This window comes from Lepidochelys kempii, chromosome 4, assembly GCF_965140265.1.
Source record: "Lepidochelys kempii isolate rLepKem1 chromosome 4, rLepKem1.hap2, whole genome shotgun sequence".
Lineage (NCBI taxonomy): Eukaryota > Metazoa > Chordata > Testudines > Cheloniidae > Lepidochelys > Lepidochelys kempii.
This window is the reverse complement of record NC_133259.1, coordinates 53,002,007-53,022,218: the sequence shown is the minus strand read 5'-3', so window position 1 is coordinate 53,022,218 and position 20,212 is coordinate 53,002,007. Positions and strand designations below refer to the sequence as shown.

At 40.8% G+C, this 20,212-nt stretch overlaps 2 protein-coding genes across 2 annotated transcripts in view; one reads left to right on the top strand and one right to left on the bottom strand.

Annotated features, from left to right (window-relative positions):
• Window positions 1-13,183, top strand: part of FREM3 (FRAS1 related extracellular matrix 3) — a 115,333-nt gene extending 102,150 nt beyond the window's left edge. The window contains 10 exon segments of the mRNA XM_073341227.1: window positions 59-390; window positions 2,815-3,007; window positions 3,897-4,001; window positions 4,246-4,373; window positions 5,191-5,325; window positions 6,944-7,070; window positions 8,129-8,316; window positions 8,402-8,548; window positions 9,554-9,596; window positions 9,599-13,183. Of these exon segments, the coding sequence (XP_073197328.1) occupies window positions 59-390; window positions 2,815-3,007; window positions 3,897-4,001; window positions 4,246-4,373; window positions 5,191-5,325; window positions 6,944-7,070; window positions 8,129-8,316; window positions 8,402-8,548; window positions 9,554-9,596; window positions 9,599-10,032 (1,832 nt within the window). The 3' untranslated portion in view covers window positions 10,033-13,183.
• The window catches only part of SMARCA5 (SNF2 related chromatin remodeling ATPase 5), a 44,515-nt gene continuing 36,739 nt past the window's right edge, over window positions 12,437-20,212 (bottom strand). The window contains exons 20-24 of the mRNA XM_073341228.1: window positions 20,035-20,167; window positions 16,769-16,887; window positions 15,463-15,675; window positions 14,401-14,511; window positions 12,437-12,736 (exon numbers count right to left, since the gene is read on the bottom strand). Of these exons, the coding sequence (XP_073197329.1) occupies window positions 12,671-12,736; window positions 14,401-14,511; window positions 15,463-15,675; window positions 16,769-16,887; window positions 20,035-20,167 (642 nt within the window). The 3' untranslated portion in view covers window positions 12,437-12,670. The remainder of the gene's footprint in view (window positions 12,737-14,400; window positions 14,512-15,462; window positions 15,676-16,768; window positions 16,888-20,034; window positions 20,168-20,212) is intronic.

The window sequence follows — 20,212 nt, the reverse complement described above, 5'->3', positions numbered from 1 at the left end:
TGACCAGTCAGTCTCGTCAGCTGAGAATGCTAAATGGACTGTGTGCATTGTGTTTCAGGAATGCTGCCTGTCATCTCAACTCATCCGTTATCCAACTTCGAGCTGACTCTTAGCCCTGATGGCACTCGTGTGGGCAACCACAAGTGCTCCAACCTTCTGGATTATAATGAGCTCCAGACCAAACATGGTTTTGTTACAGATGAAACCAAGAACCCTGAAGTGATTGGGGAAACGTCACCCTACCAGTACAGCAACTCTCTGCGATCTACTAAGACCTTGCGTTTTTACCGTAACCTCAATCTGGAGGCCTGCCTCTGGGAGTTCAACAGCTACTATGCTGTGTCTGAACTGCTGACTGACTGCGGTGGCTCCGTTGGCACCGATGGCCAGGTATGTGTCACTGCGGAAGCACTTGCACAAGAGACAGAAATGTTGAAGAACCAAGTCCAAGCAAGAAACACTTCTTTATTTTATAAGAAAAGTGTTAGCCGCTATACAGATCACTTGATACAAATTCTCACAAGAAAGGTTCAGCTGTCCTGGGCGCAATTCCTTTAGAACAATTTAGAGACATTCAGAAGTCCCCAGAACCCATTCAGTTTCCTGTATTTCATTTGTTGATAAATAGCTTCTCCATCAGTTGCTCCACTCATTAAATTAGTCTCCTCTCTAATGACTAATCCAGCGAGGTGCTGAGTGCCCTCAATTTCTGCTGAAATTATGCTGAAAAGCACTGGGAAGAGACAGTGGGCCAGATCCTGACTCCCAGTCTGGCTGCTTTGCACCAATCGGTTGGAAATTGCAGGCTGGCATCCAGCTGGATAATAGCATATCCTGGCACCAGGTGTAGGGAGTGTGGCCAGCTCACCTTGCATCCTTCTGATTTCTGGCTGCCTTTATATTCCTTCCACCCATACTGTACTGAGAGAAGCTCAGTTGGACTGGCAGATTTAGCCCAGTATAGCCAGAGTGATTATTTGCATAACCACAAATCCCCTTTCTAGATTTTGTCTGAAGTAGTGTAAGGAGGAAATAGAGAGAGATGAAAAGTAGAAGAGCCACCTCACTCCTCTCTGACTTCCAATAGAAAGCTACTCTTTCCTGGCTTAAATAAAACAGTGCTCTGTGTTAATTAGTAAACCATGACAATTAACCCAACTAGGAAGTGAGACAAGATCTGGTTTTAAAACAACTGCTCCTTTATAAGAGTGTCTGTGCTGTTTATTTTCTTTCCCCCACTGTTTTAAATACATTAAAAAGCACTTTGAGATCTACTGATGAAAAACAATACAAGAGCTAAGTGGTATTATTATTTATTTATTTTATTACTAGCTGGAGCACTGTACCTCTGCATGCTGCCATGATTAATTTTTCAGTGCGGGTTTTACACATACACACCTTGTGTGTGTGTGATTCCTGTTGGCTGCTGCTCCTAACCCGGGTGTGAATGTGCCTGTAGACTTCCGCTTTTTTTGTTAACCCAAAATATTTCTTTTTCCAAGTGTGCTCACGCACACAATATCAACCAGATTATCTTTATTTGCTACATTGGTGTAAACAAAGGCAGAATTTGGCCCTCTTGACAATATATACATAACGTATTGTCAGAAGCCTCATAACTCTCTTGTGTGCACTTTTAGACTATGGAAAGAAAAGAAACCCCTTCATCAGTTCTTAAAGTGGGAGTTCTAATTATGGACAGATTCACAGTGCTCAGTCATTTTAGCAATGACTGCACTTTGGTAGTGCTGCCAGACAGGTGACAGAACATCGCCAGAGGCCTGGATGCTGGAAATTAAAAAACACACACAGACATCCACTTTCCTGAGAATAACCAACCATGATCCCAGACTTCATTATGTATGAATTACTAGAATGTCCAGCAAAGGCCAGACATGCCAGCAGCTGCACCCAGAGGTGGTTTAGAAAAGGCCTTGATATAACCGAGTTCCATTATAATCAGCCACCTTAATGAGAAGTCCAATGGGACTAGAGCTTGGGGGACTAGAGCCAAAATGTGTATGTATAGACTCTCCCACTCCAACCCCATCATGGATAAAACAGAGGAGAGACTCCAGTCTGGAATTTTGGTTCAATATACTATAAAGACACGTGCCATTTTCAAAATTGGGTTTTCGATCCACGTTCTGTTTTTCAATGCCTCAAAAGTATGTGGTTGTCAAATCTGGCTTTTGGTGCAGCCCATCTCTAACACCATGCAACTTGTAATCAATTCTGAAAGAAAAAACAAAAAGCAACAAAACTTGGCTATTGCTAATTCTGAAAGGACATCAGCTGTGTTCAGTTTGAAAAGGTGCTTTGAATAAGGAAGAGCTTAGTGTATTTCCAGAGCTTAGTTTCATTTCCAGAATTTTGGGCTGAAGTGTACCAGAGTTCACTCGTGAAGGTGAGCTTGCGAGTATCTATTCCATAATGGATATGTCTGTATATCCCAGAACGACTGTAGTGTTTGGAACAACTCTTAGGTCAATGCCAGAGCTGCAGCCCAAGCTGATGTGCTTCAGCCTATGCCATAACTCTCTTCCGTTGACGTGCACTGGAAGTCACTCCCAAAGGCAGAAAGTAGGTTTGTAAACACATTGAGTAAAATGTGTGGAGGGTCTGAAATGTAAGCAATGCAAATGGCAAAAAAGAAGAGACATTTTCATACATTTGACTAATTGAAGATATAAAAGTGAATTAGGTGTTTTCTTATGGTTGACAAATTACAATGAAAGCTAGAATGAAAGTTTGGCAACTAACTTCTCAGCATTAGACAGAAGTGCAGTAACCTTCTGCCCCAATGGTTTTCAGGTATTAAATCTGGTGCAATCCTATGTCACGCTGCGGGTGCCCCTCTATGTCTCCTACATCTTTCACTCTCCTGCTGCCGTTGGTGGCTGGCAGCACTTTGACTTGCAGTCGGAACTGAGACTCACCTTTGTATATGATACCGCCATCCTTTGGAAAGATGGCATAGGCAGCCCACCGGAATCAGAGCTCCAAGGTCAGTTCTTGCTGCTTTCCTTCTTATTTTTAGACTCGTCTCATCATGGCCCCCTTCCTTCCTGGGGGAAGCATACGGCAGTTTGTGTGATTAAATCAAGACTCCTCCTGGCCTTGAGAATCACACAAAAAGCAGCATCAAGGCCAATTCCCACTATTAAAATACCCAAAGAATAAGGTTGTTTGTTTTTAATTCCATATGTTGTTGAATTAGATATTTTAAAAGTTTTCCCCAAACATATAGCCCTTTAAATCTACCACAGAATGAGTAAAAACAATAGACAGCCCCATTTTAGAAATAGATAACAGAGGGTAGATAACACATTTTTAGGAGGGTAAACCCCCAGAGTGCTAGATGGATGTAGGTTTACAAAACAATGGACAAGCCCCTGTGTTAATGGAAATGTTTGAGTGCCAGCAAAAGAGCGATCCTACTGGAAATTGAGCCAGAAGCCTTTGTGTTAAAGCTTGAAGACAAACTCAGTGGACCTTATTCTACTCCCACTGGTACATGTTTTACACTAGTGTAATTCCATTTACTTCATAACAGACTCAGTGTGAAGGTGAGGTCAGGGTGGTCAGCAGACATCACCATTGATGACAGAGAAGTACCTGTAGAAGCTTTACTGCAGCTGAGCTACCCTGATTTATATCAGTGTAACTCTTAATCTGTCCCAGTGGAGCAGACCCTTAGTTCTATTAAAGTCAGTTAGTCTGAATATCAGTCACAGTAAGGTTCTATAATGCAGGAGGGTTTAGATCACCCAGAGAGTGCCAGAACTTAGCAACCTATTTCATTTCCCCAAATACTGACACTAACAAAGAGCCTTTCTTTCAAAAAGCAAACTGAAAACCATTCTAGGTAGACACGATAGCTTTTTTCCGTCTAGGTTCCCTCTACCCAACCAGCATGCGAATCAATGATGAAGGGCGATTGGTGGTGAATTTCAGGACTCAGATTTGGTTCCGAGGACAGCTTGTAATGTCTCACCCAAGTAAGTACTTGGTCTCTTCTCCTGGACTAGTATCTCCAGGAGACATGACAGCCATCTGGAGCACCGTCTGTTCCCGATGGAAGGGAGGTGTTTTATAACAAAGACCGTGTTTCAACAGATGGGGGGGAAAGGAAATTGAAACCATTCTTCTCAGGGATGGCGGAGATTCCTTTGTGTCGGCTGTCATTGTGTGCTGATTGATGCTGATGCCTTCCAGGATATAACTCACCCTTCGCTTCTACAGGTACTTCTCTGTCATCGATGGTGCTGTCTGCTGACCACCCCGACCTCACCTTCACACTGAGCCTGTTACGAAGTGAGCCAACCTTCCACCAGCCCGTGCAGCAGTGGAGCTTTAGCTCAGACTTTGCTGTGAGTTCCCATTCAGAGTGGGGATTTGGGGAGGTTGCAGTAGGCAGAATTGACTTCTGGTCTGGTGAAAGCTGTCCTGCCGTGGGTTCTACAAAATCAATCCGAGTCTGTTCACATAGATTTGATCAAGGATATAACAACGACGATCATTTAATGCTTGCCAGCTTCCAGCTGCTTTACTTTTATATAATGAATGATCACAACTCCCTGGCGTGGTGTATAGATATTATTATCCCCAGTATACGGATGGGGGGAAGAAGAGTAAATGATTTGCCCAAGATAAGACAGAATTTAAGTGACTTGTCCAAAGGGAGTCATTGCCAGAGAAATCTGACGCGACAGTCGTGGGAGTCATGTAAGTAAATAGGTACAATCATGGCCCTGACTCTACATTGTAATCTGTGCAGGCGGACCGTGTGGATTACAATGGAGGTTTGGGGCCTAGGGTTGGAATGGCTAAGACAGGAAAATTATGGAAAAGGAGAAATTATATAATAGCTCTTTTGATATGCAGGTTCAACATACACAGCTCAGACTAGAACTCCGGTCTCGTGGCTCCCAGTTCTGACTCCTATCGATTGAACTGTCTTGCTTCCCTGAGAAAAGTATTTACAATTGGGTGTCCTTGTGTACATATGACACTGTTAAGTAGGAAGGTAACAGATAGAAGACCTATGCCTTTGAATAGACATGCTGTTTAGACTGAAGGATTACAATAAAGGTAGTGGCAGTGCCCTGTATTTTGAACTGAAGCACTGGTTGTTCAGAGACTATGGAGCAATGTTCGTTTTCTAATGTTGTGGATTTTTTTTGCTAGGTACGAGACTATTCTGGCACTTACACTGTAAAATGTATCCCATGTACTGCTGCACCCAACCAGGAATATACCCTTCCTATCACCTGTAACCCGTGGGAACCAATCACCTTCGAAGTGGATATCAGGTTCCAACAGGTACAGCATTTTTATTGAAGGTTAACTGTTTAAATGCCGTACTTGTCTTCATGCATTCAAATTGCTGTAGAGCTGTGTTTGTCTGGTGTATCTCACGCTGTGCCATGACAATTAAACTAATATTTTTCATTTCCTTCCTTCACAATTTATTATAGCCTGTGGCTCAACTACTTCATATTTTTTACACCATGTTTATGAGAGCTGTTCGTGGATGTTAAAAATTGAGCAGACTGAAAATAAGATCATTTGTGTTCATAACAGGTAGCACTAGAGCCCCACTTCTTTTAATGCTGAGACCCTGGCTATAATGGAGTGGAAAATCAGGCCTGTACACTTGACACTTCGTTCAGATTTGTCATGGACATGTGCCTATTTAAATCAGAATATTCCTGTGCTTATGAAAGTAATTAAATGGTCTGAATGAACATAGTGTCCCGTGAATTACCTCTGTTGTGTTATAGGATGTCTTATGTGTAGCAGATTCTCCCTTTCGGTGGATAGAAGGAGCATCTAGGTAGCAGTTAAGCAAGAGGATTGCAAAACTGAGCACATCTTCCCACTAAACTGCAGTGTGGCTGTAATTTTCAAATATCCAGAATTTAGGCTTGTAAAGGCACCTAAATTAATGCATGATTTTATAAAATGCTACACACCCAACAGCACCTACTGATTTCAGTGGGAGTTGCACAGTGCTCATCTTTTTAAAAATTAGGCTCCTAACACAGGTGCAATTTTAGGCACCCAGTCCTGAAAAATCTGTGTCAGTGTAAATAGGACTCTTATTTATTACATGGTAATTAATTATATGAAAAAAATGTACTAAATCAGCATTATGGTTGTAAGCAGACAAGGTCAAGAAACTAAAAAATATGCCTTCCACAGTAGCGTAGTCATTACTCAGCCATATAGAGGTACATAGAGCAAGTTAACACTTTGTACCATGATTTATGTGGTAAGGAAGGGGTTAGGGTTGCTGTGTGAATAATTTTGAATTATTTTCAGACCTATGCAAATATGCAATCTTAAGGTTATAGCAGTAGGGTTTGACTTTTTTCCTGAATTAAAAGTAATTTAATACATGGAAGAACATAACTCAGGGGATTGGGTTGTGGCACTTGGAGCTTAGGTTGTTAGTTTGAATATGACCAAAAGTCATTACTGAGTGTTTGGCATATGTGAAATGAGTTGGTGTGATCAATCCAGCTTCACTGGTCATGGTCTGACTCCTAGAGTTGATGCCACCCCATCTGGTTCAACCGGTGGGAAACTTGATAGGCATAGGGCAAGCGGGGTGGTAGACAGCCCCAGAAGGAAGGAGTGGGGGCAAGGTGCACCCTAGAGGAACACAGGCTGAAAGAGAGAGGTTTTCAAGCTTCACAGATCTTCTTCATGACACATTATCATTCATGGGACCAGTGCCAGAGCTCATAGAGCTCTTAAATGATGATTTTATCCCATTTTATCCTGTACAGCAACCCTGCATGTATTAATTTTACGTTCGGATTTGAGATGTACAGAGTACTGAGTGATCTGATTAGCTGAACATCACAGAATCTGCAGTAAGCACTGACATTTGTAAAACTGTAGCTAGATTTCAGAGCTTTTTTTTTTGCCACAGGTCAGTGACCCAGTAGCGGCTGAGTTCAGTCTCAATACACAAATGTTCCTGCTGTCCAAGAAGGAGCTCTGGATATCCAATGGCTCCATGGGATTTGGGGAAGGAATGGATGTGGCGTTTGCTGAAGGTAAGCACATCTTTTAGTAGCCCGCATCCCATTGTACTACATACTGCTAATCTGTTATGGACACGGAAATAGCTCTACTTTGAACAATAATTGAATGTTTCTTTTACTCATTTCTATAGCACCTATTACAGAGGCACCTGTGTGGTGCTTGTGGGATTTCTAAATGTTTATCAAAGGCTAAACAAAATAAATTATTCTTGCCCTGAATGTTGTTAGACTGTAGCTCTGGTGTGAGCAAATTCAAGACAGATAGGGCCACTTAATTGGGAAGATCCTACCACCAGAAAAGTAGAGCTCACTCTCTCAAGTAACTGGGAGCCTCACCCATAACAATCACCATCACAGTGAATTGCAACCAGAAGTAGGAAGCCAAGGCAAAGACTTGAGCACACGTTACGTGTTTTCACGTTGTGCACTGACTGGAGTTCTGGATGTGCTTCAGGGATTCATAATAAAGTTCAATTATGCCAATATTACAGCACAATTCATTATGTGCGTAACTGGTCTCCAACACAAGACCTCCTTATGAAACCTAGATAGTCTGCTAGATCAGTAGGTTAGAGAGACAGGGCGGGGAAGGTAATATCTTGGATTGGACCAGCTCTGTGTAAACTCAAAAGCTTGTCTCTCTCACCAACAGAAGTTGGTCCAATCCAAGATATTACCTCACCCTTCTTGTCTCTCTAATATCCTGGAATGGACCTGACTACACCAACACTTCATAGATCAGTAGTTTGTTACTTGAGCATAATAGCTATCATGTTGGATACCTTTTTACGTGGCTATGGGTTGCCCCCTAGTGAGAAGAAGAAAAAAGCCTGCTTACTCAGGAAACACTGCTTACAATGCACTAACTACTGCAGATTAGTTGCCAGTGTTAAATCAGTAATAAAGGTACTATATACAACTACAGGCAATTGAGACCTTAACATGATCATTTCCTGACTACACAGCCATGGGTCTCATTGCATTGGTTTTATTATTACGTACCATTGTTTGTACAACGTGAAATGAATTACTTCCTGTGTGGTTACCAAGTGTTTAATTTGCTTTTTTAGGGTCTGAAATTTATGGCCTAGTGATGGTGGACCCTGTTCAGAACTTAGGAGACTCTTTCATCTGCAACATTGAGAAGGTGTTCCTGTGCACTGGGGCTGATGGATATGTGCCCAAATACAGTCCGGATAATAAGGAATATGGGTGCCTGGCTGACTCACCTAGCCTATTGTACAGATTCAAGATCCTGGTATGTAAATGGTTAGTTCACATAGAGTAATTTAGAAATAAAGCTTGAAAATAGTAATCTGGCAATGTTTTATTCACTCCCCCAGGATAAAGCTCAACCTGACACTCAGGCAGAAGTGTTTGGAAATGTGAAGTTTCATGCTAAATTAGCTATTGATCATGCAGATGCTTTTCCTTTAGTAAAGCAGCCTGGTTCTGATGGTTTCAGTCTGTCATCCTCTCCTCTCTTCCAGGTAAGTTCTCTGGTATTTATGTTATACAAAAAGCTACTCATGGGAAAAGGATATTATCTCCATTTTATCATCATGGGCTACTTTGGTTCTTTTTACTCTATCATGCTCACCTGTGATCTGGAAACCAGCCAGAAGAGTCACCCAAAAAAACAAAAAACACCCCATGAAAACCATAAACCTATCTCAAGCAGCTGCTGAGCCTCTAGGGATGTGATAGGTGAACTCTCCCTCCTCACCAGCGCTTTTCAGTATTTTGCTTGTGTGAATTAGCTACACTTTCTTTAAATGGCTTTCTACCTTGAAAAGCATGAGATCTTCTGACTCAACAGATCAGCTCCCTGCATGTATTTATTGTCATTTGTACTGCTTTTTACTACTGCTAGTTCTGTAGATTCAGCACAGGTAAAAGAGGGAACTAGATTTTTTTTCTTCTTGTGTATCAGCATTGTGTGTGCTCTGCCACACTGTAGACAATGGGGAGGGTGAATTCCCAAGCACACCAGAATGTTGTGCCGTAACTGCCCTGGGTGGATGCTGGTGCCTGGTTCACATTAACATGGTCCTGTTGGAAAGAAGACTGACCTCGAAGTTACTTAGTTTCTGTTAGTACAATGTCCACACAAGGCAGTTACAGCACAGTATTTTGGGGTGCTCGACAAGTCACGCTGCTCCAGTCTGCACTGTGGCATACTGTAGCCAAGCCCTAAGTGTGAGCTATCTCGATGCGAACTGCTGAAAACAATGAGATTGCATGGCTTTGTGACTGGGAGCAGAAACTAGAGCCAATGGTGTTACTAATGGGGATGGGCCAAGATTAACCTAAAGATGCTTTTATAGAGAAGCACAATTTGAAGAACCCGGTTTGAGGGTACTAGCAAATGGAAAAAGTACTTTTACTTGAAAGCTGTGCACAGCTGTCTAGGCACAGATGTTGCAAGTTACTGTTTTTTATCATCTCCTTGTGATTTCAATGTATAGTAAAGAGTTTTTTTGTTTTGTTCAAAGGTAGCAGCAGGACGAGAGTGGTACATTCATACAATTTACATGGTTAGGGCAAGAGAAGCCTAGAGCATCATGAGGCACTCAGCAGCACCAGGACCCCGAAGCGCAGTCGGAGAGCCAATCCTGATGGCCCTGCCCTCACACAAGACATAGGAACAAATAAAAACAGGGGCACAAACATTCAGCATATAGTCCTCTACCATTCCAGTAAAATCACCCAGAATGATCAGTTCCTGGCAGGTGAGCCGTATCAAAGACCAGTATTGGAAATCACTGGTAGAGACTCTGAAAACAGCATAATACCTGTTGTGGGAGGAGCAGGCGGGCTGCTGCTTCTGATCGGCACTCTGGTAGTCATTGTATTTCTGTTAAAGCAAAGGGGACAGTCCTCTGATAGGAAGAGGAAGCCATCTGTCACATACTCCAGCAGCAGTGCAACTATGACCACCCCTAACAGCAGTAGTGACTGTTCTGAAGTGTAGGGGGCTTCTCAAAGCCCAGTTCTCTGTCCTTCTAAGATGTCATTTGCCTGAATTTGCTTTTGCAATTAAGTGTCTGGCTGATGACTTTGCACAGATACGTAATTGGTTGGGTCATGTGTTAGTACTAAAACCAGGTTCAGGCGTGAATGATTGATTTAGAGTTCAAATCCGTTTTCCAGGAACAAGAGAGGACCCTGGGGGTTTTTTGAACCAGTGTAGGTACAACTCTAACTCTGCCTTTATAGCCACTCTGTAAACCTGATGTTTAGTTGCTACAGTATAGATTTATTTTTGTGAAAACAGCAGTATGTATAGTGAAAATTACATAAATCTCTGAGGAAGAAAATCAATAAATTCTCCTCTCAGATCTTAGTAGGGATATTCAGTGCCAATCAAATCTGCTAGTCAGACCTGTGGGAAGATCAGAATTATTGGACACCTAGCGGCTGTGATTATCAAAGAAGAACTTAGTACCTGTTGGCTACACCAATGTAGAACAAAGACCATTCCCTGACCCCCTTGAAAAATAGTAATTTAAGGGAATGGTAAAGTTCTGTAAACTAACAGATAAGTAAAGGCTATAAACATTACTCTCAGAGTAATGAAAGAATATGTAACATGCTACTCCATAACTATTTTAGAATGTCCTTGATTACTACTAAAGACTACTGTAATCACTTGAATTTAACAAGCAAATTATAAGCTCCTACATGAACAGTCATGGGTCAAGGAGGAGGATGTGGGAATTCTGCCTCTTGGCTGTCAGCACCTAGTAAATAACTCCAATGAAAATCACTGTCAAATCTGTGTAATTAAGCTGAGTGAAAATTATGTAGGATTTAATCAATCAGGACTTGAGGCAATGGTACTCTGGGAAATGTCTGTCCTCAAAAAAAGTTAGTTTCCTATCTTTGGCTGAAAAAGGATCTCAGGATGCATTATTTAGTCACATAGAAAACAAGCAGCAATTTGTAGCTCAATTAGTAAGTACAGAATAATCACAAAAATCCATAGCATAAAGTGTGCAGTTGCAGCTAAGAAATCCATCCGGTAAGTTATGTGCTCTGCTCTCCAGTTCACAAAGGTATACTGTAAAAATTTACATTTATGATGATATATAAACTTCTTGGCCTTGCTGAAAGCAGAAACAAAACAATTTCAGGCTTTTGTTTGGTGCTCTTAGCTGCCAATTTCAGTTTCGCCAGGGCGCTAGATTATAAACGTACTTAAAAGCCATATACAACCACTCCTGTTACAGTATTCAAAGGGAAACAATATTTGTAGAGGTTAATTATGGTACAACATTTCCGGGGCTCCTCTTACGTCTTTTTATGCTTTTGGAAAGTAGAGGCAGAACTCAAGTAGTAAATGCAAAAGCAGCATTATATTGTACACTTGTGTGCTAAAACAAAAATTCACCATCTGCAAGTAGTGAAATGGAAGGAACACTAAATTGTGAACCAACCCTGATGCAGTGTTGCTGTACAGTATTAAACAAGTTGATTTTGTAGAGATCTATTTTGCTCTGTTCCAAATTCTCAAATACCACATCCATCTTTGTGGTATTTAAGAAAGGGCTTAATCTTAGAAAACTTTGTGCAAATGAGCATCCTTGCACAAAGTGAGATTTTTCTGGTTTTGTAGAGTTAGTTTGCCAGTCCTCCAGAAAATGCACTGAATTAAAGTCTCACATTCAGAAACACCAGGGACAGCATATCGATTTCCTCGCTACATGATTGTGCCCATCCTGCAAAGTTACTCAGTCAACATTACAGAAGTGTGAGAAAGCCATGAGCTGGGCCAGAACACTGAACTCAGTTGCTTTTCTTTTACATCAGACAAAATGATAGTCATTTGTTTTTTTCTTAACCATGTAGTTCTAACTTGACTGGGTCTTGACTTACTGAAAGCCGCCTATACAAATGCTCCTAGCTAAGGCTGTTGTCATACTATTAATTTCAGTGGAGTACAGAGATTCAACAAAGTAATTTTACTTCCACACTCACTCTGGCTTGCGAGATGAGCTATTTTGGCCTAATCCACAGATTCGTGGCAAATCTGGATATCCTTCATAGATTCCAATGTGTTAGGGCAAAGCAGAACACTGTAGTTATACTTCCATCACTTTTTGTTGAGTAGTTCACCAACAGATGCTGTTTGAGGTCTGTAAATAAGTAGCAGGTCAGAAAAAAAACCCTAGAGGCCTACAAAAGTTGGTGGACCACACTTACATGTCTGTTTAGCACTCTTGACTGGAGTAAGCAGTCACTCCAATTACCACACAAATGTCAATCACAAAAGGGGGGGAGGGGGAATATCCACAAGAGTTTGAAGTTACACAACTCTAAAACCAGTTCACAAGCTTTCAGCTGGAGCGCTTTAAAAGAAAAAGTCAACTGAAGCCTTTTATTAATAAATGAAGCCTATTTTATTACTTTAATGGTAAAAAAAAGTTCAGCACAGCTGTTGCATTTAAAAAAGTGAAACTACATTAAGTACTATGTTTCTAGTTCAGTAAACAGATGAACCTGATGTCCTTTAATGACATAATAGTTGAGCATTGTACAGTACATCTTATGAAGACCCGTAAATTAAAGAACTACTTTTTAAAAATTTAGTGATTACAAAAGTTCAGCATTCACAGCTTTAACTTCTTTTTCCTGCCTCGACCATCAGGAGTACCATCCATTTTACGCTTCTGTGCCTGTAAGATAAATATATGGGTCACTACGTTATTGTCCCCAAAATTTGCTTACTGTAACAAAAATTCCCACCTATTTGGAAACTGTATAATGTTAAAAGTGGGTTCAAGTTAACTGTTTGCTTGGCCAGTACCAATGGAGCACAGCTGTTTAAAACAAAGAGTCAGACAACCCTTATTTTGCAAGGACATTAAACAGTTCAGATAACCCTGGTCAATTTCCAGTATAGGGGAGGGCTCTTAGGCTTTCCTCTACTTAGCAGAAAGAGCTATGGACTTTACATAACATGCATGCTTATTTTTTGCAGAAGTGAATACCCAATATATTAACTGGGTTGAACAGTGAGTATTAGAGACTTTAATGATGCTTTTGGAGCCTAAAGCATATTCCATGGTTATCTCCCTACTCAATCAGCTGCTGCCTTCAACTACTTATTCTGAATAAAGAAAAGGAGGACTTGTGGCACCTTAGAGACTAACCAATTTATTTGAGCATGAGCTTTCGTGAGCTACAGCTCACTTCATCGGATGCATACTGTGGAAACTGCAGTCTTCTGCAGTATGCATCCAATGAAGTGAGCTGTAGCTCACGAAAGCTCATGCTCAAATAAATTGGTTAGTCTCTAAGGTGCCACAAAGTACTCCTTTTCTTTTTGCGAATACAGACTAACACGGCTGTTACTCTGATACCTGTTATTCTGAATAAGTGAATGTTATCAGGGATAAGAGGCCTACAGCTCTTTAAGGTGGAACCCGTTTGGTATGGCAGGTCAGCAAAAGTTGAATAGCTGCATGAACAAGAGTAACACTGTCACACTTACAGAAGGGTGAATAATGAAGGTCAGAATTATCCTGTTGAATTTATACCCTAGAGAGGACTCCCATTTTAAATTCAAATCTAATGAAATTTAAGGGTGGTTCTACTCATGGTAGATATCAAATCTTCACCATATTTTTGCATAAGCTACAGTGTGGTGGCTAAACCAATTTGGAAACAATGCAAAAATAATGCCAAAAACTAGAGAACATTTTCATTTGAATTTCTTTGCCCATTTCTTATTGAAAGCATTTCTGTGCTAAGAAGGGTTGTGATAAAGAAATTCCCATTTTAACTTGCTTAGCATCTGCCTCCTGAAAGTCTAATTCATATCTACTTATTTTAGTAAAAAGCTTAAAATACAGCAAAGCCCTGCAAACCATATATAAACACAAGAAAATGAGCCTGGATTTTATTCTGTTTTATAAATCCGTAAAACTCAATCAATTTTTGATTGCAAATCTATTGCCACTGATGATGCAAGAAATTTAAAGAGCTCTGTGTTTCAGATTCCAGGTTGTTTCCAGGTCTGTAGTTACAAAACTAAGCTAAGATTTTCAAACCCAAGTGCCCAAAATAAAAAGCTACACCCTCTGAAAAATCAATTCACTTATTTAGGTGCAAAAGTATGGCTTTAGGAGCCTAGCTTCCAGGCACACTGGTTTGTAAATGTGTTAAGTAGATGGACCCATAGAATGGCACTTTAGGCACCACTTTTGAGAAGTCACACTATTTTCCAGACACTTGATAAGTACCCAGTACTTCTCAGACACCAGAGATGCAGCCTATAACTAGGTAATTTTCTTCAGCAAAGCATTTGAACAGAGATTTAAGATGCATTAAAACTCACTGAAGAAGGCTTTGGTCCACGTTTCTTCTTCTCTGCCTTCTCCTTTTCTTCCAATTCCATGTTTTCTCTTTCAATCAAAGTGATTAAGGTATTGCATCTCCTCTGTAGCTCCTAAGTTACACACAAGATAGCCATTTGATTACTCCACCTATATAGTACCTATCTTCAGACATGGTTTTTCACATCAGTTGTACACTTGGAGGGTGGCGGGAAATTATAAAATTTTATAAACTCACAAATTCAAGACCTTAGTGCCATTTGAGTTGTTACTTATGCCAGTGTTTTAACAGACTTCTGTATTTAACAGTGCAAAGTCTTGAATAACTAACATTTAATCCAGTCTCAAAACACCCAACAAGGTTTGAATGAAACCCACAGTGAAGTTAAAAACTCCATTTATTTATTCCAAAGTTACCGCTATTTGCTGGTTTAAAACCAAACCCTTTCAATATTAAGTGTTTATGCTTTAATTTTCAGTTTTGATATTAAAAAAAGATCCTGTATTCTAAAAAGACATTCTGTACCACACAAGCCTATATTAAAGTCTCATATGAACTGAGGCAAGAATATTTGTTTTTCCAAATGTGCAGAAACAGGTTTGTTTTACACAGTTCTACAGTCAAAGCTATTCGTAAGATTAAAAAGGAATCAGGATTAAGCTACAGATGCTGCATACAGGAACCAAAAGCCTAAACTTCATTCATCAATTTTCAATAGTGAAAACTTTTTATATATATATATATATATATACACACACACACACACACACACACACACATCATATTCTGATGAGCTTTGCAGCCATTTGATCAGTGAATTCATCCTGCACCTCAGACTACTTGCCCCCTGCCCACTATTTCTTCTCTATAGGAACCTGCGTATTTCAAAGGCCATTAAAAGCCCTGCCATGAAAATGTTCTCTCCCTGGTAGAGTTTGTACACACAGGTTTTAAAACAGAACAGACAAATATAAACTTTATGTGGATGAGAATGTCTTGTGAATAAAAACAATGAACAAAAGGATCCAAACCATGGATATCCAAAAATGGTATCCAAACATACCATTGCAGTTCTGGACTTCAGGAACCAGTCAAATCTGAACTGGGGAGAGTTTCGAATACACTGTCTTAATTCATCATAAACATTTTCTTTATCAAATCCTAGCTTGTGAAGCATACAGATTAGAAAGCGATCCTCCTCCTCTGTATAATTCTTCCCTTTGTTAGTACCATATGATATTCTCAGCTGGTGGAAAGGTGCTTTATATCTGCCAATCTAAAGGAAAGACCGACAAGGTTTGAGTACACAAAATTAAGGAACAACTTAGATTAGAGACAAATGTTTCATATCAAGCTACAGATCACATGCAACCAATACTAAAAATACATCATTTAAACAGTCCATGACACACAAATGGTAGTCAATTAAAATTGTAAAAATAAGTCAAGTAGATGAATCCAGCTTGTTCAAGGAACAAATTCAGGTGATGAATTTACCAGTTTAAATGTTTGAATAGCAGCACGGGTAGCTGATCCAGACATGTTTGGTGACTAGTAATCTTTTCTGACCAGCTTTAAGATTTTGAGTCCTGACACCACTGTCATATTTGCAAAATTGATATTCAGATCCCACTAGCAGTTCAAGAGTAGATTTATATTAACCCAGTTGCTGAACGGTAGATATTTTTATTAAACCCTGTTACAATTAAAAGCTCTGAAGATCAGTACAGGTTAATATCAAAATCAGTAACCGTCTGGACAATACCTCTGCACAAAGTAAATTTGTTACTTAAGAAATGTGTATTTTACTTAAAGAGCATTTTACCCCATGTTGCACCCCCACAGATGAAAGTAAAGTACTGTGGTTCAATTACATTCTGACAATGGAGTCAGAATTCCCTCTCTGTATAAAGTGAGTTTGGCTAAATACTTTGGAAGAGCTGGATTTTTTCAAATTTGTGTTTTTCACATCTCCCAAATCTGTGCTAGACATTCACAGATCACAGGATGAACAATTCATATCATGAAACCACAAAGAGCTGAAGTAACTAGCAACAGATTAAGCCATAAAAACACCCAGTTTGACAGATTATGGGTATCAGCCAAAGCAGGAAGAGATTAGCAATTTATTGGTAAAGTAGCAAGTTATATGCAAGTATATAACTTTTTATGAAGGGGTAGGAAAGACCAGGGAGACAGTTGCTGGCAGTGAGAATAGTGTTGCTTTATCTCCGCACCCTTTTACATGGGCTCCAAACATACGACTAGTGCAGATCTCACCCCTATAAAGACTGGTAGCTAGAATTAGATCACGTTTAGCCCAAAAGATACAGGACAATAAAAGGAAGGAAAAAAAACACAGCAAATACCTTTGTGTCAAGTGCTTTTTTTATACTAATCCGCCTCTGAATTCTAGCTTCTCCTCTTTCAATCTGAGCCATGATCTTCTCTATGTCCTGGAGTTCGTTGCATCTTTCCCAGAACACAGCTAAAAGTTAAAAAACAAACAAAAAAAACCACTTGCTAGTCTCTTCTCACACATATGACTCAAACACCTTTATATGGTAAAAACCTGTTAAATGTTATTCACTTGCAGTTTCCTTTAGTCAGAAACTAATTCCTACTCCTGCATAACAGTGATAGCCATGGCACTACTGCTGATATAGGCACAAACTTTACATAATAAAGAAGCTCCAGCTGCTGAAACTAAGCTAAGCTGTGCTTAAAAACCATCTTTTCCACTTCCTTAAGTGCATGTCTACACTGAAATAAATACCCACGGCTAGCCCATGTCAGCCAACACAGACCATGGGGCTGTTTAACTGCAGTGTACATATTTGGGAACAGGCTAGAGGCCAGTTTCCGGAGCCTGCAAATGGGGAGGGTGCCTGAACCTGAACTTCTACACCGCAGTTAAAAGTTCCACAGCCCAAATCGGCTGACATGAGCCAACCACAGATGTTTAACTGCAGTGTAGACATACCCTAAGCCAGTGGTTCTCAATCTTTCCAGACTACTGTATCCCTTTTAGGAGTCTGATTTGTCTTCCGTATTCCAAGATTCACCTCACTTAAAACTATTTGCTTACAAAATCAGACATAAAAATACAAAACAGTGTCACAGCACACTATTAGTGAAAAATTGTTTACTTTCTCATTTGTACCATACAATTATAAAACAAAAACAAACAACTGGAATATAAATATTATACTTACATTTCCATATGATACTTGAGCCTGTTTGTCACTTGTGAGCCTTGTCTGAAGCCCAAGCCCTGCCACCCAGGGCTGAAACCCACCCCCTAATGCCAGCACTGCACTTGCAACGCCCCAATAATCCCTTCCTGTGACCACCCGTGGACCGTAGGTTGAGAAACCTTGATCTAAATGAGTTGAGTATCCCCGGAAGACCTCTGAGTACCCCCAGGGGTATACGTACCTGAGGTTAAGAACCACTGTCCTAAGCCACATAAAATACTATTTTGAGAGGCAGGGATAGAAAAATGGAGGCGGCCATTAACTGTAGATCTTTAACTGGGAACCCAGTTATCTATCGGATATGGATTATGATGGTGACTGATACACTAATAGAAAAGGAGTACTTGTGGCACCTTAGAGACTAACCAATTTGAGCATGAGCTTTCGTGAGCTACAGCTCACTTCATCAGATGAAGTGAGCTGTAGCTCACGAAAGCTTTTATGCTCAAATAAATTGGTTAGTCTCTAAGGTGCCACAAGTACTCCTTTTCTTTTTGCGAATACAGACTAACACGGCTGTTACTCTGATACACTAATGACATACTAAAAATAAAATATTTAGCACCTGGTTCATTACTTCTCAAAGAAGCTTTAAAATGCTTTACAAACACAGGCCAATAGTCCCATTTTATAAGAATGGGGCTTCAATGTTAGTTGGTCAAGATTACACAAATAGTCCTTTCTCCTTCTGGTCCGGGCCGCTCCTCACTCTCCCAACCCTCAGGGCCCCTTCTTTGAGAGCTCTCTATACAGCTGCGTCACCACACTTGCTCCCAAACGCAGCCCCACTGCTTGATATGCTCACCTCCCATACCAACTAAAGCTTTCAAACACGTATATCAATGTTTAAAAACCTTGTTAGATGGGAAGTGAGAAGCAGGTCAGAATAAACCTCTGGCTCACCCAAGCAGAGTTAGTCTGGTGATCCACAGGCAATTTGTTGATTTGGAGCTCCACTGGCTGGCCCACTTCTTCCCCAAAACCAGGGAAACACAACAGGTGGGACAAACTAAAGGGTAATCTAGGCTGTATTAGACTGGCCTCCCCACCCAGTCATGAACAGGAACGTCAGCACTTCCATGCCTTCCCCCACTTGCATACCATGCAGAAGCCTTATATACACAGTTGAGAGTGGGGAAGTGATAGAACATGGAGGGCTTTCTGCACACAAGACACATGCCCGTCCCTCCAGCTTCGTTAAGTCATAACCCAAATACAGCAAGAGTTCCATTCTGGCACACCTTGTTAGATTTGTCAAACTGGGACTCCTCTCTGGCAAACCTGATGTCTGCCAGAAGATGACGATCTCCCCAAAGTGGGGTGGACAGCTCTGTGCCTGGGTGTCTCTTCATCCGCAAGTCTACCTCCCACCATGTCCAAAGCCAGTATTACTAAAGAGAGGGTTGGTCAGAGAAGAGAAGAGAAGAGAAGAGAAAAGAGAAGAGAATTGCAGCTGAAGGTGCCACAGGGGCAGGCCTATCCACTCCACTGTAGGAGTGCATCATCTTCCGACAAGCCTCCTGTGGTTCATCAGAGCAGAATGAGGAGCTGTCCGGATTGGACCAATCTGAACAGGTAGTCTCAGGCATTATTCCTCCCAACCTCATTCCAAACTAAAAGAGAAAAAGCATTTCTCCTCTTCACTTCCCCCCACACCATTCATTAGAGTGAACATTCACAATAACAAAGGAAAAGAGAAAAATTATTGTGTCTGTAACAGGAAAGTGAGGGGTGGGACTTGGAACCAGGGAGCAGTTTACCTACTCTGAACAAGTAACTGGACTAGGCAGAGGGGCCAGGGAGTCAGCAGATGCTCCCCTGCTCAGCACTGCTTGCCAGTTATGGCTATAAAAGCTTATGGGCAATCTCTGCAGAAAAGTCCTATTGCTACACACTCCCTCAGGTACATCAGACCAGGATTCTCCCCCCTACCCACAGGACACAGCTGCCTCTGCAGAGGAGTTGCAACTCAACACCCCATTGCTACTAATACGAGATAGACTAGGATTGGGGCAAGAAGGCTGGAGGGCTGATGTCTAAAAGTGTTGGAGACCGGGGGCCAGACTTATAAAAGTATTTAAGCGAAAGATGCAGACAAGTACCTCCTGGGATCCAACTCTTAGGTATCCAACTCTCCTTAATTTCAATCTCAGTGCAGCTTTAAACTACTAAGTGGCTATACGTGACTAAATAACCCATGTCCTTTTCCAACATCAATTATTTCACCATGTCTTAAAGAGCCATTATCTAAACTTCTCAAAAGCAAAAAAAAAATGTGTATGTTTACAGGCATTTCAAACTGGAAAAGTGCCAAAATACATCAGGAACCATCCACTACAAGTTAGTTATATGTTCACGTCATTCAAGGAGAAAACTACCTGAATACTCAATGACTTCCTCTGGGGTTTTTCCTTCAACTTCACGAGCTATATTTTCAATATCATCACGGCCCCATTTTTCATTAGCTTTGATGAACTGGTTAAAATCTCTTTTATTCCAGTTGGTAAATCCCTTGAAAGCAATAAGAAGCAATACAGACATCTTTTAGTTAACTGT